Source organism: Pongo pygmaeus, chromosome 9, assembly GCF_028885625.2.
Source record: "Pongo pygmaeus isolate AG05252 chromosome 9, NHGRI_mPonPyg2-v2.0_pri, whole genome shotgun sequence".
Classification (NCBI taxonomy): domain Eukaryota; kingdom Metazoa; phylum Chordata; class Mammalia; order Primates; family Hominidae; genus Pongo; species Pongo pygmaeus.
This window is the reverse complement of record NC_072382.2, coordinates 11,753,795-11,780,829: the sequence shown is the minus strand read 5'-3', so window position 1 is coordinate 11,780,829 and position 27,035 is coordinate 11,753,795. Positions and strand designations below refer to the sequence as shown.

Genomic DNA, 27,035 nt, shown 5'->3' with positions numbered 1-27,035 from the left:
TCCACAGTAGAAACTCTATAGGTAGAAACCAGGTTCCAAGATAGAAACTAGGTGGCTTCTCCCCGTCCAACCCCATTGCACTCTCAGCATAAGGGCCAGATCTCAGGGGGCAGTGTAGCACAAGGCTGGTCCTAGGTGCCAGCCCCAGGTTATCTACAGGTTGGCAAGGGGGGAGTCCTGCATCCAACATGATCATAAATGGCCAGTCCCAGCAGCTTCCCACATGGCTGGGTGACAGATGGGCTGGAATGGGAGACCCTTCTTCCCTTCTCATTCTCTTTCCTCTTGCCTCTTGATTCTCTTCCCTGACTTACCGCCTAACTCCCCTACTTATGCTTTCTAGGATCTCCTGCCAAATAATCTATGGTACTTGGACTCAAATTCTTGTCTTGGAGTCTGCTTCCAGGGAAACACCCACTAAGACACAACTGTGATCACAGTTCATTGTCTGATAAGCAGGGTGCCCAACCCAGGCTCTAGGGCAGTGTGGCGGGTGGGGGGGGCGGGCAGTCACAGAAGGCTTTTCAGAGGAATCCATCCAAGCTAGGCCTTAAGGATGGGTTGGCGTGAGCCAAGTGCTGTGGAGTTGGATGGGGAGAAGCCAAGTGCTGGGCATGGTGAAGAGCAGGGGCAGTCTAGGATCTGAAAAAAATCAGTTGAGGCTGGATTTCTGGGTACAAGGTAGAGAGTGTTAAAAACCAAAGCTGTTGAGGCAGGTTGGGCCTGGTCATGGCAGGCCTTGTGAAAGACTTTAGATTTTATCCCAGTGGGAAGTCACCAGAAGGTTGACGCAGGGGTACAATACCATCCCTTTCACATTTATTAAGCTGTCTCTCAAATATCTAAATACAGATTTGAGAGTAATTAGCTCTGTGGCTGATAATTAAAGCCCTGCAGTATATCTGAGTTGTCCAAGTAGCCAGTGGCCACTACTGAGTGCTTGAATTGAGCTAGTCCAAACTGAAATATGCTGCTAGTGGAACATACACACCAGAATTTGAAGACTTAGTCTGAATTTAAGGTTATAAAATATCTAATTAATAATGTTAATATTGATTAATCCTGAAATGCAATATTTGAATATATTGGGTCAAATATTATTATATTATGTACATAATATATTCAAAATTAATTTCACCTGTTTTCTTTTAGCTTTTTAAAATTTTATTTATTATTATTATTATTATTATACTTTAGGTTTTATGGTACATGTGCGCAATGTGCAGGTAAGTTACATATGTATACATGTGCCATGCTGGTGCGCTGCACCCACTAACTCGTCATCTAGCATTAGGTATATCTCCCAATGCTATCCCTCCCCCCTCCCCCACCCCACAACAGTCCCCAAAGTGTGATGTTCCCCTTCCTGTGTCCGTGTGTTCTCATTGTTCAATTCCCACATATGAGTGAGAATATGCGGTGTTTGGTTTTTTGTTCTTGCGATAGTTTACTGAGAATGACGATTTCCATCTTTTAGCTTTTTAAAAATGGCTACTAGATGATTTGGAGTTACATATGTGGCTTGCTTTCTATTTCCACTGGACAGTGCTGGGGAAGAATGTTACAGGAAGAGTTCCTAGGAAAGATTCCTGGGGCACATCAGTGTTGAAGAGATGATAGAGCGAGAGGAGCTGCTTTTGGAGCTGTTTGGTTACAAGGAGCAGCCCATCAAGTTAGCTTAAACAGAAAGGGGAATTTATTTGGAGAATTCAGGGATATTTAATAGAACCCCAGGGTAAGAAGTGCATCCAGGGCCGATGAGAACCAAGACCTGGAATTCATTAAGAACCAATGGAAGTCACCTCACCAGCTCTTTTTATCTGGACCCATGTGGTCTCTTGTTCTCTTTTTCTCTGTGCATCTGCCTTATTCCCTTGCTGCAACTGGCTTTCTCTGCTCTCTCTGCATCTGGGCCAGCCTAGCCTCATGCTAACTTGCCTTCCCAGGGCAAGGACGAAGAGATGGATAAGAACCTCTAAGACCTCAAATCCTAGCCCAGGAGAGAGTATGTGATGAATGAGATTTGGATCTGGAGTGCCCTTGTGATAAATGAGATTTGGATCTGGAGTGTCCTCTGGTCTAGCTGGTCACCACCAGAGATGGCAGGTCATGGAACTCTTCAGTTGGCAGATTCTGGGGATGCAGATCCTTAGAAAAGGGGTGGGGGCAGGATAGGCAAAGTGAACACTCCAGCATTTATAGAATACCCCAGAGGGGCCTGAGAAGGAGTAGCCAGTGTGTGGGAGGGAGCTGCAAACACGTGGCCTCTCAGAAACTAAGGAAGAAGAGAGTGACCAGTAGGACCAAATCTGCCGAAAGGCCAGTAAGAGGAGGGCTGAAGAGTGACTTATGGATTCAGCACAGGGAGGGGATGAGCGTCCTTGGTGAAAGCAGTTCCAGGGAGGGAAGGGGTAGGAGCTGGAGTGCAGTGGGGGAGATGTATGAGGCTAGAAGTTGGATACAGGGGAGGCAGATAGCTCCTTTATGAAGTCTGGCTTCAAAGGGGAGAAAGAGCCAGTGTGGCCCTTGGAAGGAGATACAACATCCTGGCATGTGTTTGTTTTGATTTTTGTTAAGTTGGGAGAAGCCTAAGCTTGCTTAACTGGTGATGGGCAGCAGCCAAGACAGAGGGAGTGGGCAGAGACCCCAGAGAGAAAGGGATGGCTGCTGGTGGAGGGATTGGCTGTTCTGCTGCAGCTGGAGGGAACTGGGAACATGGCAGCAGATATTGACAGCGGTCAGCTACCATTGCGTTTTTCTCAGTTAACACGAGAAAAACTATCTGCTGGGCATGGGGCTGAGACATAGATCAGAGATTTGGGGTGATCAGGGGAAAGGAATCAGGATTGGAGGGGCTCTGGCTTCTGTCTGCAGCCACTCTGGGCTTGGTCAGTCATCTGCTCACATGCATGCTGGGACATGTAGACACACACATGTATTTTCATGCACAGGTGTGGTGTACACACCTCAGAGCACTCACATGTGCTTGCTCATGTTCACGTCAGTCCAGCTTGCATGTACCTGTGCTGCCTGTACACAGGCCTGTCGTACATGAAGTGTGGATGGACAGATGTGCATGCTCACGTGTCCACACAGTGGCCAGCTCCCATCCCACTCCCATTCCTGAACATCATGGCTTGAGTTCTTATCGCTGTTTATTGAAACCTCCCGTCAAAGAAAAGTGTGGGAGGCAAGAAGGGGAGGACTTCTCATCTTGTTAAGACTCAGTCTTGTTAGAACTGAGCCAGGGGATATCAGGGGACCTCAGGGGAAGAGGACCGGGCCAGTGGGGGGAAGGTGGCCAGTGGGGAAGGGCTAGACAGAAGAATGGCAGGGCCTGGGTTGCAGGGAGAACAAGGGCAGGGTTGGGTATGGAAAGGTCGATGGCTGAAACTTTGAACTGGCCAGGGCTGGGCAGGAGGCTCTGGTGGTGGTGGTGGAGACACCTTCACCAAGCTCTCAGAAGGCTTCATCCTATGAGGATGGACCTATCTGGGGCCTCCCTGTACTCCTAAGGTGCCTGGCTAGGATCAGTCTCTGGAGGGCAGGGAAAGGGGGTTCCGTTGTCCTCAGCTGGAGCCCAGGCCTGGTCCGTGAGGCTGCAGAGGGATCCTCTGGGAGGCCTTTTCCACCTCTGGCTCCTGCTTTGGCTTCTTTGCCCGCAGGGACCTAGGGACAGAGAGCTCAGGAAAAGCCCTAGGCCCAGACCTGCTTCCCCAGGGAGGAGCACTGATGGGGCCAGAGGCAGTGACTGACCAGTTTTCCAGGTCTTCGATAGTCTCTGGCAAGGGCTGATTCAGGGTCTCAGGCAGGAAGAGGGCAGCACTGCCCCCGAGGAGGGCGGTGATCCCGTAGATGATATTGGGGATGAAGGGCTGTACCTCACCCGTGATTTTCACCAGTGGGGACAACATGCTTCCCACGCGGGTCCACAGGTTACTTACGCCCATACCTGTTTGCCTGCGAGGGTTCAGAGTAGGGATTGGTAGCCTGTGTGTGGGGTTCATAAAGGATGGCTCCCCTGGGCAGAGGACAGGACAATGCCACAGTCCCACCTGACCTGTGTCCTCTGGCTGGGCCTGGCCCCAGGTCCAGCACCTACCTGATGACTGTGGGGTATAATTCACTTGTGTAGAGGAAGAGGCAGCTGAAGGAGCTGGATAGGCATCCCTTCCCAAACACAGCCAATACTGTCCTCACGGTCTGCAAGTCTGCAGAGGGAAGAAAATGTGGTGGGCCTTGGAGTTCAGGAGCACCTAAGAGTTCTCACTCCTTAGCTGATCTTGTCTCCCTTTTCGCTTTGGCTTCCAGGAAGCTCAGATCCAAACTTAAAGCTGAGTAATGCTTTGCATGCCTGTGTCCTGCTATGTTTGTGTTTTTCCCTGCCTCTGATCCTCTATTTCCATTTATATTTTGTTGTATATGTTCTTGTTCTTGTCTTAAAATACCTCAAGTTCTTTTGGAAGGGTATAGGTGTATCAACCAACTAACACCCATATAAAATAAACGTAGCTTTTCCAAGGTCATGATGGAGTAAGTTGTGGGGTCTTTCTTGAGCTTGAGCCCTGTTGTTTTACCATCTCAGCTTATCCTCTACAGTGATGTCACTCAGGGCACTCTCAATACCTCAAAAATTTTCACACTATCCAGATACCACCATATTTTGCCCAGTCCAAGTCAGATCTGGAAAGGAGCTTTGATGTCATCTAGCCCAATTGCGTTATTTTCTAGATGAGAGATCCTGAGCCCCAGAGAGTGCAGGGACCTGCTCAAGGTAACACAGTGACTTAGAGGCAGAGCCAGCAGTGAAGTCCCTGACACCCAACCTGGCAGCCTCTTCCAGAGGGTTCTGGGGTAGCCCCAGTCTCTCACCCAAGGGCACAAAGGTGAGAGCCAAGATGGCCCCTCCTGCCAGGAGCAGGGCAGCGGCCTGAGTGGTATGCCGGCCCAGATAGCTTAAGGAGAGGATGGTGATGAACTTGGCTGGGACATCGACCCCACCAAAGATGATCTGGAGGATGTAGAGGTTGACTCCAAATTCTTCCACACCCATAGCCAAACTATAGTAGGCAAAACCGGTAGCAAACCTGAGAGGCAGAGAAGGATTGGTTAGCACCTGCGGCCAGGCAGAGGCCACTCCCCATGCTGGTCATTGGGTCACCAGGATGATGAATAGCTTCACTTCTTGTGCCAACTGCAACTGATGATAGGGGCTGCTTGAGTGTCCTTTTGAGGTTTCTGAGATCGTGTCTGGGCTCAGGGAGAAAGCGCTGTGATTGATTGGTCATGTCTGACATGGACATGGTCCAGAGTGTGGTGGCAAAGACGCCAATAACTGACTCTAGAGAAGATCAGGACTGGAGGGAATCTTGGAGACCAAAGGAGGCAGTAAATGATCTCTCCTGGTTGGGCAGCAGTTTAACATCCAGACTGGCGAGGTGAGCATTGAGCTGTATGCCTGGGTCAGATGTTTCCCTTCCTCTCTCTGAACTGTGGGATCCCTTTGAAGGGTTCCTGGACAAATTGAATCCTATTCACAAAGAAATGGCCAGGATGGGAAGCAGAAACCAGGTCACAGAAAGGGCTTTCAGGGAGCGGGAGAAAGTCAGACAGAGGAGAAAACTTGAGAGAAATAAAATTTTTGTCTTCGAGTCTGAAACCCATTGGTCTAGCCTTGCTCTGTGGGGTTTCAGAGGGCAGAGCTGACCCAGAGGTGGGCAGTGACAGAGAGGGAGAGCACGGGGAAACTGAGCGGCAGGGATGTGAGCTGGGGAAGGGGCCTGGAGCATTTGTCCTGTGGGTGAGGGGTGGGGCATTGTGACCCCAGAGGGAAGCAGACCCTGATGGCTGGACCTGGGTGTGGGGCAGGAATGCAGCAGATTTCTGGGGTTGGGGCTGGGCTGTGGTGGCTCAGGAGAGGGGATTCCCTGACTTCTCTTTCAGATGCCCTAGGCCTTGCCCTTAGGTGAGCCTACTGGAGGCCTTGTCTATCACCCCTTCCTTGGTAGGGTGTGGGCAGGGAGAGGGTGGGTTACCAGGCCAGGGAAAGACAGAAGGTCATGCGGCGCAGCATGGGTATCCGGAACAGGTCACTTGCGGTGTACTTGGCCTTGGCCAAGGCGATCTCCTTCTGCAGGTTGAGTTTGAGCTCCTTGGGGCAGAGGATGGGGAGGGGTGCCATTAATGACCAGCTGGTGGGCCAGAAGAGAGAGGGAGATGCAGGCCTGGTGCCTCTAGAGGAGCTCAGGGAATCAGATGTGGTATAGGCTGTGAGCCAGGGAAACAGAGGCAAGGGGAGGGGCCAGCCCAGGAGTGGAGCACAGGGGTTCTGCGCCCAGACTGTAGTCCTCAGCCCCTACCTCCAAGCTGAGCCTTTCTCCCTCTTCCTTCTTGCCATTGAAGGCAGCCACCCGCCGGAGTATCTTCAGGGCCTTTGAGGACTTTCCAGACAAGACCAACCAGCGTATGGACTCTGGTGTCCACCTGGGGGCCAGAGACCAGTCACAGTGGCTCCTCCCACTCCAGAGCCCCTTTTGAGAGGCTGGAAGAACATCAACAGCCAGGGCCAAGGGGTACGAGGACCAGAAACCTGAGCTATCTCACTGCAGATTTCATGGAATTTAAACTTGGACAAACTCTGCACCTGGGCTGCCTGCAGCCAGCACAAATTCCAGTGTTCTCTTCTTACCCTTCCAGAAGAGCCTTTCCTCTGCCCCCCACCTGGGCCACTTGTTGTTGTTGGGTGTCTTCCTTAACTAGGAGCACCAAGCTCTAGGCCAAGGCAGGTGGGGCCTGGGGAGGGGACGGCATGTTCAAGGCTGGACTGCTGGAGGGTCCTGCACATCCACCTCCCCAGCCTTCCTCGGGCTGCATTCCCAGTCTCTCTGGAGAAGAGAGGGCAGGGCTGCAGCCACAGGGCAGCTTGGGAGGGGGATGGAGGCTAAGGTGAGGTCAGGGACTAGGCTTTGGGACCTTCAAATTCTCCCTGCAAAGGACTAACTCTGCTGGGGGAGTTGTGGGGAGGGAGTGAGCACAGCATGGGGTCTTGGGATTGGCAAATAGGCAGTCACCCCCACTCTCCCTTGCCCCCAGGCTATGCTTTTGAGGTTGGCTCATTCTGAGCAGTCCCTGAGGGCACCAGGATAACAGGAAAGGAAGAGGCTGAGATGTGGGGAGAAAGGAGTGGCGTTTGGAGAAGTCTGGTCCAAGGCGAGGTCAGCTTTAGCTGTAGCCCCTATGGGTGACCTGGATCCAGTGAGGCCCTCAGGGAGTGGACATTGATTGCCTGGCCTCAGGCCACTGCCCCAGCTGATGGTGGCAGCTTCCTGGGCCCATCACTCCTCCTGCCCTGACAGTCTTCTGAGCCTGCTCTTACCAAGATTATCAGTGACTTCCTCCCAAAACCATGGCAAGGGCCTGCACTCTATCCTCCTCTTCCCGAGAATTATGGCAGGAATGGCTTACACTTAGTGAGCCTTCCTGTGTACCAGGCCCATGAAACTCTGGGTGATAGGCAACATTATCTTCATTTTACCTAGAAAAATATTTTTCTTTTTTTTCCTGTGTTTGAAATGGAGCCTCGCGCTATCGCCTGGGCTGGAGTGCAATGGCGCGATCTCTGCTCACTGCAACCTCCACCTCCCGGGTTCAAGTGATTCTCCTGCCTCAGCCTCCCGAGTAGCTGGGATTACAGGCATGCGTCACCACACCCGGCTAATTTTTTGTGTTTTTAGTAGAGACGGGGTGTCACTGTGTTGGCCAGGCTGGTCTGAAACTGCTGACCCCGTGATCCGCCTGCCTCAGCCTCCCAAAGTCCTGGGATTACAGCCGTGAGCCACTGCACCCAGACACCTAGAAAAATCTTGATGCTCAGAGGGCATGAGACTTACCCCAAGTCACACAGTGAACTGGCCCAAGCTCTTAACTGTGCTCTGCTGATCGCCCACCCTTATTTTGCCTCCTGACTCTGAGTGCTCTCACCCCCAGGTTGCCCATCCCCTCTGGGAGCTGCTATTCTCATTTCCGAGCTGAGGTTCCATCCCAGCTTTGCATCTTTTTGTGTAACTTTGAGGAACTGCTTCACATCTCCGAGCCTCAGTTTCCTCATCTGTCAAATGGGGACAATAATGTCTTCCTCACACAGAGAAGCCATGAGGATCAGAGACGACGTAGGTTGATGCCCAAAACGGGCCGTGCACATAGCAGATGCTCAATAAAAGGTCGCTCCAAGACTTCACTTCTTTTCCTGAGCTCCTGTGGGATTTCCTGCTCTTTGGCTCTGACTACGTTTTATTTTGAGACGAAGTTTTGCTTCTATTGCCCAGGCTGGAGTGCAGTGGCGTGACCTTGGCTCCCTGCAACCTTCACCTCTCAGGTTCAAGCGATTCTCCTGCCTCGGCCTCCTGAGTAGCTGGGATTACAGGCATGCGCCACCATGCCCGGCTAATTTTTGTATTTTTAGTAGAGGTGGGGTTTCACCATGTTGGCCAGGCTGGTCTCAAACTCCTGACCTCAAGTGATCTCCCTGCCTTGGCCTCCCAAAGTGCTAGGATTACAGGTGTGAACCACCGCGCCCAGCCAGCTCTGACTACCTTCTAAAGACCCATTTCCTGTCTTTCAGTGTGGCCTCGGGTTCAACATGTTGGTAATGAGCTCTCTGCCCACTCTGGGTCTTTGACCCAGGCACCTCCATTTTCCCAGGTTCCCAGGCTCAGGCTCCTCTTTGAACTTTCCTTTGTACTTCAACTCCAGCAGTCCCCAATTCTCCAGATTCTTCCTTCAAGGTATATCCCAGATGAGTCTCCCAGAATCCTCCTCCCAGCACCATCCCCTCCCATCTGTCTGTTGTCCCCACTCAGCTGGGTCTGTCCTTCTGGGCTATTATTTCACAAATGGAAACTTGATCAGGCCTGTAGCACCACAGACTCTTTCCGTGGCTTTCTACCTCCTTCCACATGAAGTCCAGGCCCCCCCAGCTTTCCGTGCTCTCCCAGCCAGTCTCCATCCCGTCCACCTCCACTTACCTTCTTCTTCAGCTGCAGGCAGGCCCTGCTTCCCCACGTGCCCCCATCCCTGCTCTCTCCTGCAGCATGCATTTGTTTATGTAATTACTCCTCCCTGGAGTGCCCTTCCCGGACTCTGGGACTGGGTGCCCGGGGACACAGAGTTGGCCAGCCTGGGCAGGTATGGGCTCCCCTGTTTGGCCCTGGGGCACCTAAGGAAACAGATGAAGAGGAGAGGGCCACATACCAGGATGATAGGAAGAAGATGAAGAAGGGAATGGACACAGTTAACTGCAGCCAACGCCACTGGGGGATGGCGTAGGCCAGGCCGGGCAGAATGAACTGGCCAAAGGTGTAGCAGTACCCGAGTGCTGTCGACATGATGGCCCGCATCCGGGTAGGCACCCATTCCACATCTGTGGGAGGAGTCCAAGCACCAGATTAGTGTTCTGCCAGGTCCCAGGCACCTCCCCATGAAGGGGCACCAGCTTCTGCATCCCCACGGCTACTGACATCCTCCCCACGTACGCTGTTGATATCGCCCTCCGTTGGGGCTTCCTGCTGTTCTGATGCTGACCCTAAGTTCATCATCCCCATTTTACAGATGCCACAGCTGAGGCTCAAGGCGATAGGACTCAAACCTAGGTGTGTCTGTTCCCAAACTCATGCTCTTAACCACTGCTTCTCCAGTGGCAAGTAACTTTCCTTGTTCTGCCTCAGTTTCCTGATCTGTAAAATGGGAATAATAGTGTCACTTACTTGCAAGTGTTATTGAATGAGATTGTGTACCTAGCAGAGTGTCAGGCCCAGGGTAAGTCCTCAGTATTGACAGCTGCCATTACTGTGCTTGTTGTCATTGTTAAGTTTAAGTGAGGCGTCTGAGGTCCTGAGAGGGGGTGGCACCTTGACCAAGGTCACAGGGAGCCTGTGGTTGAGCCAGACCCAGACCCCATTCACTTTTGGCTTCTGGATGGTGCTCCCCAAAGCCCAGCTCCCTGCCCCACTGCAGCTCACTCAAGATGACGGTGCTCAGGGTAATGCCTGAGATGCCAAAGCCACACAGGAAGCGGAAGACCATGTAGATGGGGAAGGTGGGGCTGAAGGCTGCACCGGAGCCGCTGGCTGCCAGCAGCAGGTAGCTGCAGGTCAGGATGGGCCTGCGGCCAAACCTGTGGCTCAAAGGAGAGGAGGGGCCAGATTAGCCACAGTGTGCCTGCCAAGAGGAGTGACTCTGCATGCTGTGGGGCAAAGGGCTGAACCCGACCCCCAACCTTTCCCTGTGGGGCACATAAAGCTCCCTCCCCAGACAGAGCTTTCTTGGTAATTGCTATTTTTGACAAGTTTGCAGTTAGAGGTTTGAGTTAATGAGTGATCTCCTCTGCATCCGCCTCAGCTTAGTTGACTGAGCAGGGGTCAAAGGACTGCCCATCTCTAAGCAGTCCATCTCCTCTGCCTCCACTGCTACACACCCACTATGCTGTGTCCCAAAACCTGGAGGCTTTTTCCCCTGGAAGAAAGGAAGGCTGGAGGCCAGACACAGTGGCTCATGCCTGTAATCCCAGCACTTTGGGAGGCCAAGATGGGAGGATCACTTGAGGTCAGGAGTTCGAGACCAGCCTGACCAACATGGTGAAACCTTGTCTCTACTAAAAATACAAAAATTAGCCAGGCGTGGTGACACACGCCTGTAATCCCAGCTACTCAGGAGGCTGAGGCAGGAGAATCACTTGAATCTGGGAGGTGGAGGTTGCAGTGAGCCGAGATTGTGCCATTGCACTCCAGCCTGGGCAACAAGAGTGAGACTCCGTCTTAGGAAAAAAAAAAAAAAAGGAAAGCTGGAAGATTCCAGTTTGTAAGGGCTTTGGGGTGGAGAGAAGGCTGTGGTCCAGAAAGGTAGTGAGGTTTGCCCAAGGCCACACAGCAAGAGCCATCCCACCTTCCCCCAACTCTTTGCCTCTTTGGAGGTGCGTGGGTGGGGCAGAGTAGGGAAGGGTCGTCCCCAAGGGTCATGCTTCCATGGGCTGTGCCCCCATGTCTCACCTGTCAGACAGGTCTCCAAGCACGAGCCCTCCAATCAGTATACCTGCCATGAAGATAGACTGGGCCATCTCCTTCAGTTTGTTGGAGTTGCACACCAAGTCCCACTGCACAAGAGAAAGGTAGGACTAGCCTAATTCAGTGTAGACAGCCTGCTCAGCCTGTGCCCTCATACATGTGGGCTTCCTCTCCCAGCGCCCTGACTTGGCCCCTACCTCCCAAGGACCATTTCCTTTTTCAGCCCGGCTCAGAGCTCCTTGGGTTTGTCTGTGGCTCTTCGGCCCCTGACCTGCATCCCTCAGGCATGTGTGGCCTGTCGTATGGCTCTCAAAGTCTACTCAGCTACCACATCCAGGTCTGGCCTCAACTTCTTCCTCCTCTCCAAGTTGCCTGCTTCCTTGTTTGCCTCCTCCCTGCCCCTCACATAGCCCAGGCCAGTCCCTCTGCCTACCTGCTTGAGCTTGCCTTCTCTCCTCTACAGGGACGTTCCTCTATCCTTGCCACCTCTCTTCATCCTGCAGATCCAATCTCTCTCTCTCTCTGCTCCTCCTCATCAGTATTTAGGTGTGTCCAAATCTCTCCATCTTAAAACCTCTTTCCTTTCCTCATTCACTCCATTTCTCTCTTCCCTTCAAAGCCAAATCCTTTGAACAAGGAGCTCTACTTGCTATCACTCCATCCTCATCTCCTTTTCATGTCTCAATTCTGCCCCAACGCGTCCACTGAATCTGTGCTTATCAAGGTCACCGAAGTTTCATTTTTACGGCGCACAACGGAACGTCCCGAATCCTGGCCTGGCTTGCCCTCGGGCAGATGTGGATGCTGCTGATCTCGCCCTCCGTCAGGCTTCCTGCTGTTCTGCACTCCTCTTCTCCTTCACGTCTCCTTTCTCTCTGCCTAGCCCTTGAAGCTCTCCCAGGGCTCTTCCTGAATCCTCCTCTCTCTCCACTTTCCCCAGGCGATGCCATCTGTTCCTATGGCTTCAATTCCTATTTTATGCTGAAGATTCCAAATCTACACCTCCAGCCCAGCCTCTCTTCTGGCCCACAGAGGAGTAGATTCAGTGGTCCCACTTGAGAACTCCACCTGGATAAAGTCACAGGCACATCCCAGATTCAATGGGACTTATCACCCCACTTCTTATTAAAGTCCCAATCTCAGGGACTGGTAACTTTCTCTTTTTAATTAATTAATTAATTAAATTAATTTTTTTTTGAGACAGGGTCTCACTCTGTCACCCAGGCTGAGTACAGTGGCATGATTGTGGCTCAATGAAGCCTCAATCTCCTGGGCTAAAGCCATCCTCCTAAGTAGCTGGGACTACAGGTGTGCATGACCATACCCAGCTAATTTTGGATTTTCTGTATAGACAGGAGCTCACTATGTTGCCCAGGCTGGTCTCTAACTCCTGGCCTCAAGTGATCTGCCTGCCTTGGCCTCCCAAAGTACTGGGATTACAGATGTGAGTCACCACATCCAGCCTCTTTTTTATTTTTATTTTAAAAAAATTATATTATTTTTAATTGGCAAATCATAATTATATTACATATATGAAAACAATGTGGTGTTTTGATATATGTATGCAATGTGAAGTGATTAAATCAAGCTAATTAACATCACTTCATTTACTTGACATTCTTTGTGGTGATACTTTTGAAAGTCACCCTTCTAGTTATGGTCAAATAAACAATACATCATTATTCTTGACTGTAGCCATCAGGCTGTGCAACAGATCTCAAAACGTATTCCACCCATCTAGCAACTTTGCACCCTTTGATCAGTAACTCCCCATTCCTTTGCCCCAGCCCCTTTCCCCTGAGCTTTTGGTAACCATCATTCTACTCTCTACTTCTGTGAATTGGACTTTTTTTTTTAAGATGCCATATATAAATGAGATCATGCTGATAACCCTCTTGATTCTTTCCTCCTTCTCCTACTCCACAATCACTTGATCTTCAAGATTCTAGCTTTTTGATATTTCTTGAATCTGGATTCTTCTATTTCCACTACTACTGCCTTAGTGTAGGCCTCATCATCTTGCACTTAGATTAATAAGGACAACTGATATTTATTGAGGGCGTTCTAGGTACTGGGCACTGTTCTAAGCTCTTTCCGTGTTTTAACTTTAATCTTCACAATAACCTTATTATGTAGTTGCTAATATCACCCTATTTTACAGATAAAGAAACTGAGGCCCAGACGAGGCTGCTGCAGCAACCTCTTGACAGGTCAACTGGACTTGGGCCTCATCCCTTCCTAGCTATTCTTTCCCTGATAACCTGAAGGGCTAAAACGCCACTCAAATCTGGTGCCTGTCTTGCCTAAAGTGCTCACTGGCTTCTCCTTGCCCTTTGGGTAAAGATAATGCCCCATTAACACAGGTTTATGAGGCCCTCCATGCTCTGGCCCCTGCCTACCTGTCTGGTCTAATCTGCTAATCCCCAACATGCACCCTTTGCCCCAGCCATCTGAATTACTTGTGCAATGAAGTGGAGAATTTAATTTAATAGAAATGCCTCACAAGAATGTTTTGGAAGCAAAACATTCCAAAAGGTAAAGAACCACACATTTCAGGGAGCTCTTTCTCACTTTCCTCAGTTGGAAGTGAGGGAGAATGGTGGTGGATGGAGTCTCCAGGTCCTGCAGCTGTCTTAGAGTGGCCCAGCATGGCCAGCAAGCCTGGTGGTCCGTTTTAGTTGGGAAGGGGGCCAGCATGGTATGTGTGTTGGGAGGAGATGGAGGAGGGACAAAGGTAAAGGAAGAAGCAAGGGGGTGTGAGGTGGAGGAATATGCAAGGGGGTATCTAGAGAGACTTCTGGTACTTTGTGGCATGCTGTGTAAAGTCCCTTTAGGAAAATCTAAAGGAGAGACCTACTGTTCACCTAAATTCATTCACCCCTTCTTCCATAGTAAATAGCACATTTCCCTGATGACCTTGTACTGGGTGGGGCCATGTAGTTCTTGACAATGGAATGTGAGTAGAAGAGATGTATGTTACTTCCACCTCATTTGCTTAAGAGGGATTCCCTAGTCTGGACTTGCATGCTTTCTCCTCTCCTGTTAGTGGGAATGGAGACAAGTAGAACAACTCTGGAGAGTTGCTGTTAGTCTGGGTCCCTGAATGACTCTGTGGAGCAGAAACACCCATTGGCCTAAAATGCTACTCACCTTAGAACTGTTACATGAGAAAGAGAAACACTTCAATATTCTTCAAGCCATGAATTATTGTTGTTATAATAACCTAGCCTATCCTTATACATCCCATAAGAAGTTGCAAATGGAAATTAAATTTTTATCCCAACCTCCGTGATAATTAGTGCCTTAGGAAATCAATAATCTGTTTGGATCATGAGAAGGTCAATTGTCAGACCTTCTTGGAATAGTTTCAGGCTGCTGTCCTGCTCCATCATCTGAGACCAGATCTGCTGGATCTTGGTTTCTACCATGATACTTGTGATCATGTAGGCTTTAGAATAACTGTCATGAGCTGGTTTCTACCAGAAAATTGAGCAATTTACAGAAAATATCATTCCTGGAATAAACTTTTGAGTCCTGTTTAGAATATGCCTGAATCCTTACAATGGCTCATGAGGCCCTCGAAAATCAGCTAACATCTTTATCCGTGTCACCTCTCTGCTCTCACCTGCTATTGCCCTCTCCCTCACATACTCCACTCTTGTTGAATTGTTCGCCTTGCTGCTCCGTAAACATTTCAAGCATGCTCCTACTTCAGAGTCTTGACGTATGTTGTTCTCTTTTTCTAGAATGTTCTCCCAGATAGCTACTTGACTTGCACCTCCTTCAGATCTTTGCTCAAATGTTATCTTCTCAGTGAGACCTCCCTATTTACAATTATAACTCCCAGCAGCCTATACCTCTCTACCCTACTTAATTTTCTCAGTAGTACATGAGAATGCTGAATGATTTTCCATCTTTTTGGTTTATTGCATGTTTCTCTGCCAAGAATATCAGCCTGATGAAGATAAGGCTTTTAGTCTGTTTTGTTTACTACTGTACTTTCATTATCAAGAACAGTATCTAATACATACTAGGCACTCAATACTTGTGGAATTGAATGTGTGAACATTTCACAGAAAGAACAGAGGGATTGAGAGCCTTAGAAGTTAGAGATCTGCCAGTGTCTACATGAAAGGTCATAGGGCCCACACTCCAAATGCTATGTGGAGTACTGCCTCATTTCACCAGAATGAGTGCATGTCAAGATGGATAGTGTCCAGGCTGTATATGCTGAGGATGCAACCACATGCCAGTGAGCAGGAGAGAAGTGTTTTTTCTTCACAGTCAGATTGGAAAACCTACTATGGAAAAATTGTCTACTGGAGGATTATCATCCTTCAATGATGTTTCGAAGTTTGGAAGGAAGAGTGATTTGTGATTAAATATTTTTAAAAAATTGAACTTCAATTGCACTCTAAATTGCTCCCAGAGATTTCATGGTTAATGAAGCACATCCGAACTGATGAGAAAAATATGGCCATGGCTTCCCTAAAGATCAACACAAATCTATTTTCCCTGAAGACCAACACAAATCTTCCCTGAAGATCAGGAGAAAGCTTTGCAAATAATGCCATAATAACCTTATAAAGTAGGTACTCGTGTTATTTCTTTTTATAGACAAAGAATCTGATCTCACAGTGTAAGTGGCTTGCCCAAGCATGGCTTGGTTCATTTCAAGACAGAGATTGAAACTCAGATCTGAGATCTGCAACTGTTATGGGTTGACTTGTGTCCCTCCAAAAAATACATTGAAGTTTTAACTCTTCGTGGATCATATTCCAAATACGACCTCATTTGGAAATAGAGTTGTTGTAGATGTAATTAGCTAAGTTATAATATGATGAGATTATACTGAGGTAGAGTGGATTCTTAATTCACTATGACTCGTGTTCTTATAAGAAGACAAGAGAGAGACACACGGGGATGTTATGATCCACAGAGGCAGAGGTTGGACTGATGCATCTACAAGCTGGGGAATGCCAAGGGTTGCCAGCAACCACCAGAAGCTGGCAGAGGCAAGGAAGGATTCTGCCCTAGAGCCTTTGGAGAGGACACACCGATACCTTGAGTTTGGATTTCTAGTCTCCAGATCTGTGAGACTATAAAATCTGTTGTTCTGAGCCACCCAATTTGTTGTGCTTTGTTATGGTAACCCTAGGAAACTAATATACGGCACGATTCCTGAATATTTGAAGGAACTGCTGGCTTTATAAGGGGTGATCGGAAGAGGATTGGGACTAGACAAGCATGGTAATGAGGGAACCAGATGTGGAGCAAATGGGAGAGATTTTTAAAGGCATCCTGGAATTTCTGGGAGAGAGGAAGGTATTTAGAGAGAATTTTGGCATGCTTTCTGTGCAAAGACCTAAGAAGGCCCTTTTAAGAAAACTTAGGCTAGGTGTCTTATTACTCAGGGTGTCATGAGTGTGACTTGTGTTTCCCTTGACTGTGTCTCCATGATAGTCTGAGCCATGCAAATCCTTGGATTTAATCCGGTTACACTACAGAAGCTCCATGCTATTGCATTTCTCTTTGCCTTGGTGCTGGTTATGATCCCCTTATTCTAGTAGTGTTGGCAGTCCTTTGAAACTCATGTCAATATCATCTTTTTGGAGAGCCAGGAACTTCTTTTATGGTCGTCTGGCACAAACAGGTGGTCAATAAGTGTTTGTCAGTTCGATAAATGGATAAGAGTGTCTAGCTGCCCAGGGTAGGTAAGGTGCTCCTTATTTCCCTTTCTTGTTCTTACCTCCAACAGGGCACCTATTACATGGCATTCTAGCTGCTTATTCACTTGTTTGCTGTCCTGTATTCTGTAATCTTGCTGAGGACAGAGAATGTCTCATTTGAGTTTTTTTTTTTTTTTTTTTTTTTTTTTTTGAGACAGAGTCTCGCTCTATCGCCCAGGCTGGAGTACAGTGGTGCAATCTCAGCTCACTGTAACCTCTACCTCCCAGGTTCAAGCGATTCTCTTGCGTCAGCCTCCTGAGTAGCTGGGATTATAGGCATGCGCCAGCATGCCTGGCTAATTTTTTTTTTTTAGTAGAGACGAGATTTCACCTTGTTAGCTAGCATGGTTTCGACCTCCTGACCTCATGATCTTCCCGCCTAGGCCTCCCAAAGTGCTGGGATTACAGGTGTGAGCCACCGCACCCAGCCTTGAGGTTTTATCTCTAATAGCTAGCAGAATAGTTGCTACATAGTATATGTTAATGTTTCCTCAACAAATAATTAATGAGTGAACAGGGCTGGGAGAATTTTGGCATGCTTTCTGTACAAAGCCCCTGAGGAGGCCCTGTTAAGAAAACCTATAGCAGATGTCTTGATTATTACTCAAAGTGTTGAGTGTGACTTGCGTTTCCCTGGACTGTGTCTCCATGCATAGGCTGTGCCACTTGGAGTCCTTGGATTTAATTATCCTTATTTTACTGAGGAAGCCCAGAGAGGGAAGAAAGGCAACTTGTTGGTTGAACACAGCCAGTTACTCAACTTTCTGGTGGTTCTGTTTAGTCCTCGACATGACCTTGGCTGATCCGTCTCATCAACTTTTGGCAATTCCACATAATGTTCTTGCTCCCAGTATTCTAGTTCAGTGTTCTTTTTTTTGTCACTCTGTCACCCAGGCTGGAGTACAGTGGTGCGATCTCGGCTCACTGCAACCTCTGCCTCCCAGGTTCATGCGATTCTCCTGTCTCAGCCTCCGGAGTAGCTGGGACTGCAGGCACCCACCACCATGCCTGGCTAATTTTTGTATTTTTAGTAGAGATGAGGTTTCACCATGTTGGACTAGGCTGGTCTCAAACTCCTGACCTCAGGTGATCCACCTGCCTCAGGCTCCCAAAATGCTGGGATTACAGGCATGAGCCACTGCGCCTGGCCTAGTTCAGTGTTCTTGACCATCTTTTTCCTTTCTTGGAATGTAGCCGAGCCCCAGGGGAGCTGGGTTCTGGAAGGAAAGGGTAGGAAACTCACTGCCATGCCTTTCTGTGTGGGCTGATGCATCAGGAACATGGTGGGGAAGAAAGAGAAAAGCACGATGCTCAGGAGAAAGCTTTGCAATTAACGCCATAATAACCTTATAAAGTAGGTACTATTGTTATCTCTTTGTATAGACAAAGAACCTGAGGCTCAGAGGCATAGCTTAATTCATTTCAAGAAAGAGACTCAAACTCAGGTCTGCTGGACCCAAGATGCTACCCTTGGCCCTGAGCACAGCTGCTTGATGCCTCCCTGCGTGCCGTGCTCTGAGGCCTGGGCTGCTGAAGGAAAGGCACCATACACGGGAGCTGTTACTGTGAGCCTCTGTAAGACAGCATAACCCAGCATAGGCTGGGATTGTGGTCAAGGAGGCAGTCAAAGTCAGAGCCAGATAAGCTGCTCTGACATCATATCCAAAGTGTGAGCAGCAAGAAGTGAGGCTAGGTGGCCCCTTGCAGAGCATGAGGCAGAAAGTGGGCTGTAGAGAGTCGGGACGAGCCATTTGTGATCAGGACCATGATCAGCAGGATGGGGCCCTGCTGTGTGTGTGGGGAGCTGGCTCTGCCTGGAACCACATACGTGGTTCCTACCCCCTAGAGCAGGAACAAGGAAACAGCCTGCCTTAGTTCAGGGGCCTTTTGGAGCTAGGTCAGATCTAGCTTAGGGGAGAATTGCTGCTGCCCATGTGCATTCCTGGATCCCTGAAGGAACCTGTGCTGGGGCACAAGGACCAGAGAGGATGAGCCAGGTATCTTAGGGACAGTCAAAAAGACATCGGTTTCCAGCTCTGCCACTTAGGAGCCATGTGTTCTGGGGCCAATTACTTAACTTCCGTGTGGCTCAGCCTCTTCATCAGTACCCACAGGTACCTAGTACCTGCTTCTCAGGCTTGTGAATGACATAGGAATGAAATGCACCCAGCACTTATACCTGGAAAACAATAGGCACTCAATTCACAATAGCTCTTATTATTATTGTCACTATTAATGTCATTAAGTCATTGTAAGGCCTGTGCTCACAGGGACAGGTAATGCAGTAGAAAGGGCATGGATTCTGTAGTCAGGACCTCCCAACACCCCGCTTCTTCTATAAAAGCTTGACCCACCATCATGTCTGGGAAGGCCACCTTCTGGATCTGAGCCCAGTGTATTCCTCTGTAAAATAGGGACAATAGTGCCTGATTTGCAGGGTCACGAGAGAAGGGATGCAAACACCATCCCAGGGCCCTGCATACAGTGGGTGCTCACTGGTGAGTTCCTGATCCTGGAGAGCTCCCAGAAAGGTCCCACCTCCTCCTGCGCACATAATCAGGGGCTTTCTAGGTCAGGGCTGTCAACAGGGATCAAGCTGGCTTGAAAAGTGGTTTGGGTGGGGCTCTCAGGCCTTTTCCCAGGAGTCAGATTGGAGGCAAGGAAAGAGATGGAGGAGGACGAGCCCCCGGCAGGGGTGAGGGGTGAGGGTGGGCAAACGGGGGTGTGAAGCAGAAGTGCTGCTGGAGATGAGAGATGGGCAACTGGGGGACTGGGGACTGGGATGAAGGAGGGTCAGAGGCAGCTGACCAGAGACCCGGCAGGGGACCCTCCCCAGGTGGAAGTCTGTTCCCAGGAGGCCTCACTGGGCAGCCTCTCTGCTTCTCCAGCAGCTGACCTGGGGCGTCGTTGGAGCAGTCTTCCACCCTGGAGAGGGTGGCAGACGAGCTTCTTGCAGCCCTGGAGACAAGACAGGGAGGCTCAAGGCCCAGAGAGGAAGCCCAGGGCCCTTAGAGAGATGGGTCTTGCTCATCCATGGCCAGGCCCAGGACCTGAGGCCCACAAGCTGAGGTTCAGTGGTGTGGACTATGGGGTACGTGCCTCTCCAGGGAGCCCAGAGTCCAGAATTCGTGTTCCCATGCTTTCTAGACTTAAAGGCCTTTGTTTCTTCTTAATGTCCTAGTAAAGCTCATTCTGAAAAATCCTGACCTTCTCTGCTGCACCAAGAGAAAGGAATTTGTGGTCACCCCTGCCAGGAAAGCTTAGGGGATCAGAAGGGGGAGGGAGACCGCCTCCACTCCTGTCCAGACCCAGTGCTGGGCTTGCGCACTCCACCAGCTCGGCCCTCCAGCCCTCTTGCCCCCTCCAAGAGGGAGGCTCCTTAAAATCCCCATTCTACAGATGAGGGGACTGAAGCTGGAGTGGCGAGGTCACTTGCCAGGTTGCTGACTGTGGGGGAGGAGCTGGATCTGAGCAGAAGAGGAGGGTCAGGCTGAGGAGGGAGGCAAAGTCAGGGCCTGGGCGAGCTAGAAACAACCGTGAGAGCTGGCTCCCCTTTTTGCTGGGGGATCCCCCTCTCTTCTGATGGGGATAAACCCTCTAGTTCTCAGACATCCCTATAAATAACAACAGCAAAAAAGCATGGCACCAGCAAAGAGTGCAGCTAACATGAAAATGGAATGCTGTGTGCCAGGCCCTGGGCTCAGTACATGAAAATGGAATGCTGTGTGCCAGGCCCTGGGCTCAGTACATGAAAATGGAATCCTGTGTGCCAGGCCCTGGGCTCAGTACTGTGCTTGCGTTATCCCCGTTAACCCTCACACTTGCTTTCTTAGCCCTTTTTACGGATGAGGAATCCAAGACTTCTAGGGATCATGACATTCCTGATCATTGGCAGAGGCAGGTTGTGAGCTCTGGTTCACGATCCCACACTGTTTGCGAGATGGCCCCTTGCTTCTACTAACAGGTGTCACCTGGACTGATCTCGCTCTTCACCAAATACCCTGCCTTCCTCATTACCACCCTCCTCACCTGGAGCCAACACATCGGTTCTCCACCTCTGCGTCAGAGACCTACTTCTAGGTAAGGTCCAGCTACTGCTCTGTCTCTAGCTGAGGGGCACCAGAACCTGACCCAAGCACATGGAACTGGACTTGTTATGGCTGAACCACAAACAGAAAGATGAAAGGGCTCTGCCCTTGCTGTGCTGGTACCAGTGTGGCTGGCTGGGTCCAGCCACTAATGCATTAATGGCTGGGCAGGGACGCTTCCTAAGGGCTCTCACAGCTGAGAGTTCTAGGGATCCGGCGCCTGATGAATGCCTGGGCCAGACCTGACCCAGAGAAGGGTGCAGTGCCCTGAGGCCTGGCGACCCCTGGCGTCCTGCTGGGATGACGGTTCACACTGTCTCAGCTGCTGAAATTGTGACTGGGAACTGGCTCAAGCGTGAACTGATGCTTGACTGGGTACAAGGCCTGCAACCTCTCTCTCTGTCTGGCCTTTCTAGAGGCTTCTCGAGGGGTTTTCTGGAAAGGAAGCCACTTCCTTCTTCTGGGAAGCAGTGAGCGGTGTCTGCATCCCTCCCGTCTGTCTCTCCCACCAGGCTCTGAGGGGGCAAGTCCTTCATTCAGTGTTGATTGAGCACTTGCCATGCATCTAGTCCTGTGATGACAGGGATGGGTGAGAGAGGCACAGTCTCTGCCCTGGAGAAGCTACTAAAGGCAGGGAAGGAGGATCTGTGATGTCCCGGGCAGCAGGGTGCCCAGTCAGCCTCACGGATTGTGGGTTGGGGGTTGTGCATTCCTGAGGAGCATAGGCTCTGGAGCCTGACTCCTGACTTTGACTCCCCACTCCATCCTGTATGAAACGTGAGGCCTTGGGCCAATGACCTGTCCCTCAGTTTCCTCATCTTTGAAATGGGATAATAAAGGTGCTAACCTTAGAGGGTTATTGTGAGGATGAAATGAGTTTATGTGGCCGAAGTGATTAGAACCATCTGGCACAGTGTGAGCATGCAGTAAATGTTATTGTGACGGTGATTTAATTGTTCCCTGTGAGATTTTTGTTTCTTTGGCTAGATTCTGTGTTTTTGGAGGACATGGACAGTGGGTTTTAATCCTCTTTGTCTTCCCAGGTCTCAGGTGCACGGCAAGTCACCTGTACATTTGGAAACTTAATTATGGCTGTTGAGGCATCTTTGACTCCCTCTCTGTCCCTCACTCCCTACATCATTCAGTTGCATTCAGTTACCAGGTCCCAGAGATTCCAACTTCCTGGCCTTCCTGGTATCTATTCCGACTGTCCCTTCTATCTGTTGTCTCTGTCCTGGATCCCTGTGTAGCTTGCTAACAGGTCTCCCTGCTGCTGGACTAAAAGACTCCACAAACTACCCTCTAAGGGGCAGTCAGAGTGACGAGCCTTCGAAGGTGACCTGTGGTGTCACTCTCCTCCTTAACACCACCACAGTCACTGGCTCCCCATTGCCCTTAGGACAGAGGCCACACCTTCACCTCTGTAGCATCCAAGCTGGGCCCTCTTGCTGTCCTCTCCAGCTCCATGTCTGGGGACCTCCATATCCTACTGCTCACTCCTCCAGCCTTCCCCTGGAACCTGCAATCTTGACTTTTTGCTCTCTTCTCTTTTTTTTTTTGAGATGGGGTTGTCTCACTCTGTTCCCAGGCTGGAGTGCAGTTGTGTCATCTTGGCTCACTGCAACGTCTGCCTCCTAGGTTCAAGCAATTCTCCTGTCTCAGCCACCTGAGTAACTGGGACTACAGGTATGCACCACCACATCTGGCTAATTTTTATGTTTTTAGTAGAGACGGGGTTTCACCATATTGGCCAGGCTGGTCTCGAACTCCTGACCTCAGGTGATCTGCCTGCCTTGGCCTCCCAAAGTAGCTGGGATTACAGGTGTGAGCCACTGCACCAGGCCTTTCTTCTTGCTTCTGTGCCTTTGCATTTGACCCTCCTTCCCCGCCACTCTTCCTTTTGCCTGGGGTTCACTGCTCACTAACTCTCACCTCCCAAAGTGCTGGGATTACAGGCATGAGCTACTGCGCTGGGCCTTTCTTCTTGCCTCTGTGCCTTTGTGTTTGACCCTTCTCCCCCCACCATCCTTCCTTTTGCCTTCCTTTTAGCAGCGCAGCTCACTAACTCCCACCCTTCCATGCCCAGTGTGGGCATTACTGACTCCAGCAAGCCCGCCTCGATCCTCACTCCAGGCTGGTTAGATAACCCTCCCCTGGGCCTCAGAGCACTCTGAGTGTACAAAGCGCATATTCATTCATTCCACAGAGCACTTCCTCTGTACCAGGCACTATTCTAGCTGCTGCAGATAGAGTAGTAAACAAAGCAGCAGAAAATCCCTGCCTTGGGAAACGTGTATTCCACCAAACTGCCCATGATCCTTGAGAGCGGGTCTGCGTCTCACTAGTGGTGTGCTCTTGGAGGGAAGGCAGGGCTAGAGGCTCTTCGACTTTATGTCCTCAGTATTATGCACTGGGAGTCAATAAATGGATACTTGATGGGTTTCAGGCATTATGCTTGGTGCTGGGGGGAGAAAGTAGCAAACATGACAGGGAGGAGATATAATCTAGGGATATGACAGCAGCAAATGTCATGGTGTGGAGTGCAGGTGTGTGTGATTGGGTCCTGAATCTGCCACTTATTAGCTGTGTGACCTCGAGCAAGCTACTTAACCTCTCTGTGCTGTAGTTCCCCCATCTGAGAGAGAGAATTACAATATGAACTATCTTACAGTGTGCTCAGGAAGGTTAAAAGTGTTAATATCTGTGAAGCTCTTAGAACAATGCCTGGCACATAGTAAGCACTTTATACAAAAATATTTGTTAAACAAATGAATAACAATCACACAGACTCTGAACATAGCCCTAAATTCAAATCCTGCCTCTGCCAGGTTCTAGCCATGTATAACATGGGAAGGTCATGGAATCAAGCTGAGCCTCAGTTTCCTCATCTGTGAACTGGTGATAATACTTCTCTTAAAGAGATTACATCTCCTGGGCCTCCAGGAACCCACAGATGTATAGGGCTTGGCACCAGGTAAGGGCTTTGCAACGAACGCATCTCTTCTCATGAGGCAAAAACAGGCTCCTGCCCTTGAGGGGTTCATGGTACCTGAGGGAGGATGAAAACACTGGTCTCTGCTCACTGCTCAGACGCCACCTCCTCCATGAAGCCTCCCTTGAATCCAACAGTTTCTCCCTCTTTTGGACCCCCATAAACATTTGTCTCCCTGTACTTCTTATGGGCTTTAGCTCTAAATCCCAGTTCTGAAACTGACCAGCCATGTGGCACTGGACAATCATTTCCCTTCTCTGGGTCTTAGGTTTTTTATTTTTAAAAATTCTGTAAGGGGAGATAGAAATCACCTTCAATGGAGCATCACATTGGAATCAAACAAGACTGTGTCTACAAAGCCCCCAAATGTGCCTGGCAGTTAGTGATGCCCAATACATGCCAATCCCCAATTTCTCATCTTCATCCTATCATACGCTCCTGACTGGCCTGTCAGTTCATTGAAGAGTCTGATTTAACTCTGGATTTCCCCGAGGCGGCAGGTGAGAGGGTCAATGAAAAAGTGAAGGGCTGTGGGAATGAGAGGTGAACCCACGAGTGACTGTGTGTGTGTGGATGAGACATTTTCTGGGTCTGCTGTGGAGTGTTTCGAGCCTCCCCTCTGTGCGGTCCCTCCTCCACAGCCCTCCCACCTTGGGGCCTTTGCACAAGACGGAATTTTCCTCCTTTCTCTCACTGCCTGTTTGGCCCTTGGCTGATGTTTGTGTCTCAGTTCCAGGGGCATTTCTGTAGGGAGGATTCCTTCAACGCGCATTCCCCACGCCCTCACTCCCACACCCACCCCAGGGGAAGGTCATAGTGCGAGGTCACTTTGAAGATGCAATTTTGCACTTCTTTGTGTGGTATTTTCCTTAATGGGTGCTATCCCCACCAGGCTGTAGACCCCCTGGGAGCAGGCATGGTGCATTTTTGTATTCCCAGAGCTTAGCTCTGTGCCTGTCACAGAACGGGCCCTCAGTAGCAGTTTGTTGAAGCATTGCTTGGACTCTGAGTGGGAAGAAGCCAAGGGTCTTTGTGCATGAGCTTCTGCACTCAGGTCCTTCCTCGTTGCCTGCCCAGTGGCCTGTCCTCAGTTCCTGGGAACACCAGACCCCAGCCTCCTCTGCTGCCCACCAGCGGTGCAGGGTATGGGGGTACGTGGGTAAGTGGAGGGAGAGGGTTTGCCCAGGCATACCTCTGTCACAATGGAGTCCTTGGTGCTGTTGTAGACCCAGCCATCCAGGCATGGCTCCGTGGCCCTCTGGGTTTCATTGGGCAGGCTGGCATTGGGTGGATGTACAAAACGGAGGCACCGCTCAGGCTTCCCATTTGGGCCCATGGGGAGCACCCAAGGCCCTGTGGAGGCATTGGGGGGCGGGCGGCAGTGGTGGACAGGGGTGGCAGCTGTGAAGATCTGCAGCAGGTTGTGGTTGGCCATGTTGAGGATCGGGAGGCCCAGTATGGCTACATGCAGGAACTGGAAACGGCCCATGCTTCCCACACGGTCCAGGATCTCCGAGAAGGTCATGGCACTGGGGCAAGATGAGCCAGAGCTGTGGGCAGGGCCGAGGCCAGGGAGAGGTATATGTGTGCCTGGTGGTGCGTGGGTCTATGGAACCATATGTGGGAGGGTGAACTGGGTGGATATGCGAGCACAGCTGTGTGGAGCGGAGCATGTGTAAGTGTGTAAAGATGTGGAAGCTCAGGCATGTGGAGCCGCAGATTCTTGTGTGGATGCCTGAGGAAGAGCCCAGCTGCACAGAGGGCTGTGGGATCAAAGGTGGAAGTGTGTGTCCAGGTGCGTGGACACAAAGGTGTCTACGGGTATGTGCTCATTTAGGCTGCAGCATAAGGACACAGCTGTGTGAGCTCGGGTGTGTGTTGTGTGCGTGTGCACCTGCGGGTACGAGCATGTGTGTGCTCAGCTAGGCTGGTCGCACGTGCTGCATGCATGGAGCAGTGCAGGACACATAGCAGGGACCAAGGGGCCCAGCCTTGGATGTTGGCTGCAAAGGACGGATTGCGGGGTGGGTGGTGAATGTCCCCAGTTGCTCCAGGCAGATACACAGGGTTAGCAGAGTTCAGGCTGCCTGCTGGGAAAGGCCTCCCCAAGCCCAGAGCCTCCTGGCTTCTGGCAGTTCCCTGGGGCTGGGCCCACCATGCTGGAGTATCTGTAGGAGCCTGAAGCGGGTCTCAGAGGGCACTAGGGGCTTGGCCAGTTGCAATTGGAGCCTGGCCTTGGGAGATTCCCGGGATTCCTAGGTGCCTGGGCTAGGGGGGCCTCCATCCCTTCTCACCTGGTGGCTGGGTCTGGATCCGATGGAGCTGGTGATCAGTGTAGTTGAGGTCCCTGCTCTGTCCTAGGGGCCGGCAGCTGCTGCAGTTGGGCAGCTCAGCTCTAACAAGCTGTGTTTGTGCCTCCCCCAGGGGGGCTTATATAAGGCATAAGCTGTTTCCCGGGCTAATGTTTGACTTTCTTTTGCGGATTAACATCACAGGCAGGGAGAGAGCTGTGGACCCACCAAGCCCAGCTCTCCTCAAAGGGCTGCCTCAGCGAAGGCCAGTGGGGGTGGGGCAGCGTGGCTGACCCTAGCAGGGCTGCTCGCTGGACACCATGGGCCCAAATGGGAAGTCTGAGACGTGCCTCCGTTTTGTACATCCGCCCAATGCGAGCAGCCCAGGCAGGCTCACCGAGGGGAGATTCTGGGAAGGAATCTGGCCTGACCTCTGAGGGTTCAAGGTCCCTCTCAACTGATGTTCAGAGGACTTGGAGCTGAGGACAACCAACGGGAAAGGGACTGGTGCCCGTAAGCAGGCAGCATTCTCCTGTGTGCTACCTCCCCTGCCTGGCATCTCCTGAGTAGGGGAAGGGGATTTGCCTCTCAAGAAGTATTAGGGCACACCCAGACAGAAAATGTCACTTTCATCTATCCCTGAGGACGCAGGGCTGCCATCTCCTGGGCCCCTGGGACAGCCAGGACCTCCCTGTCTGTGTCTCTGACATAGGTGAACTGCCCCCTTCCATCCCACCCTCAATGGACAGGCTTCTCTCCTGATCAGCCGCTTCCCCCCTGATCAGCCGCTTCCCCCTGGGGACCAAATGCAGTCCCTGCTGTTTTATTTTCACTCTGAATATTATTTTAATTATATAATAATGTGTGTTTCCTGCATA

The 27,035-nt window shown here is 50.6% G+C and overlaps 1 protein-coding gene across 2 annotated transcripts; it reads right to left on the bottom strand.

Annotated features, from left to right (window-relative positions):
* Nucleotides 1-3,137: 3,137 nt before the first annotated feature.
* SLC22A8 (solute carrier family 22 member 8) lies at nucleotides 3,138-26,306 on the bottom strand. 2 transcript variants are annotated; one of them, XM_054439164.2, is made up of 11 exons: nucleotides 26,161-26,306; nucleotides 25,059-25,416; nucleotides 11,043-11,146; nucleotides 10,017-10,171; nucleotides 9,250-9,418; nucleotides 6,360-6,483; nucleotides 6,036-6,151; nucleotides 4,873-5,087; nucleotides 4,103-4,211; nucleotides 3,757-3,960; nucleotides 3,138-3,669 (listed from the first exon to the last, which is right to left on the bottom strand). In XM_054439164.2, the coding sequence occupies exons 2-11, from the start codon at nucleotides 25,389-25,391 to the stop codon at nucleotides 3,570-3,572; spliced, it is 1,629 nt and encodes a 542-aa protein (XP_054295139.1). In that variant the 5' UTR covers nucleotides 25,392-25,416; nucleotides 26,161-26,306; the 3' UTR covers nucleotides 3,138-3,569. The 2 variants fall into 2 exon arrangements, with proteins under 2 accessions (XP_054295139.1, XP_054295138.1); XM_054439163.2 differs by having other exon boundaries at nucleotides 25,059-25,395.
* Between the last annotated feature and the right edge of the window lie 729 nt (nucleotides 26,307-27,035).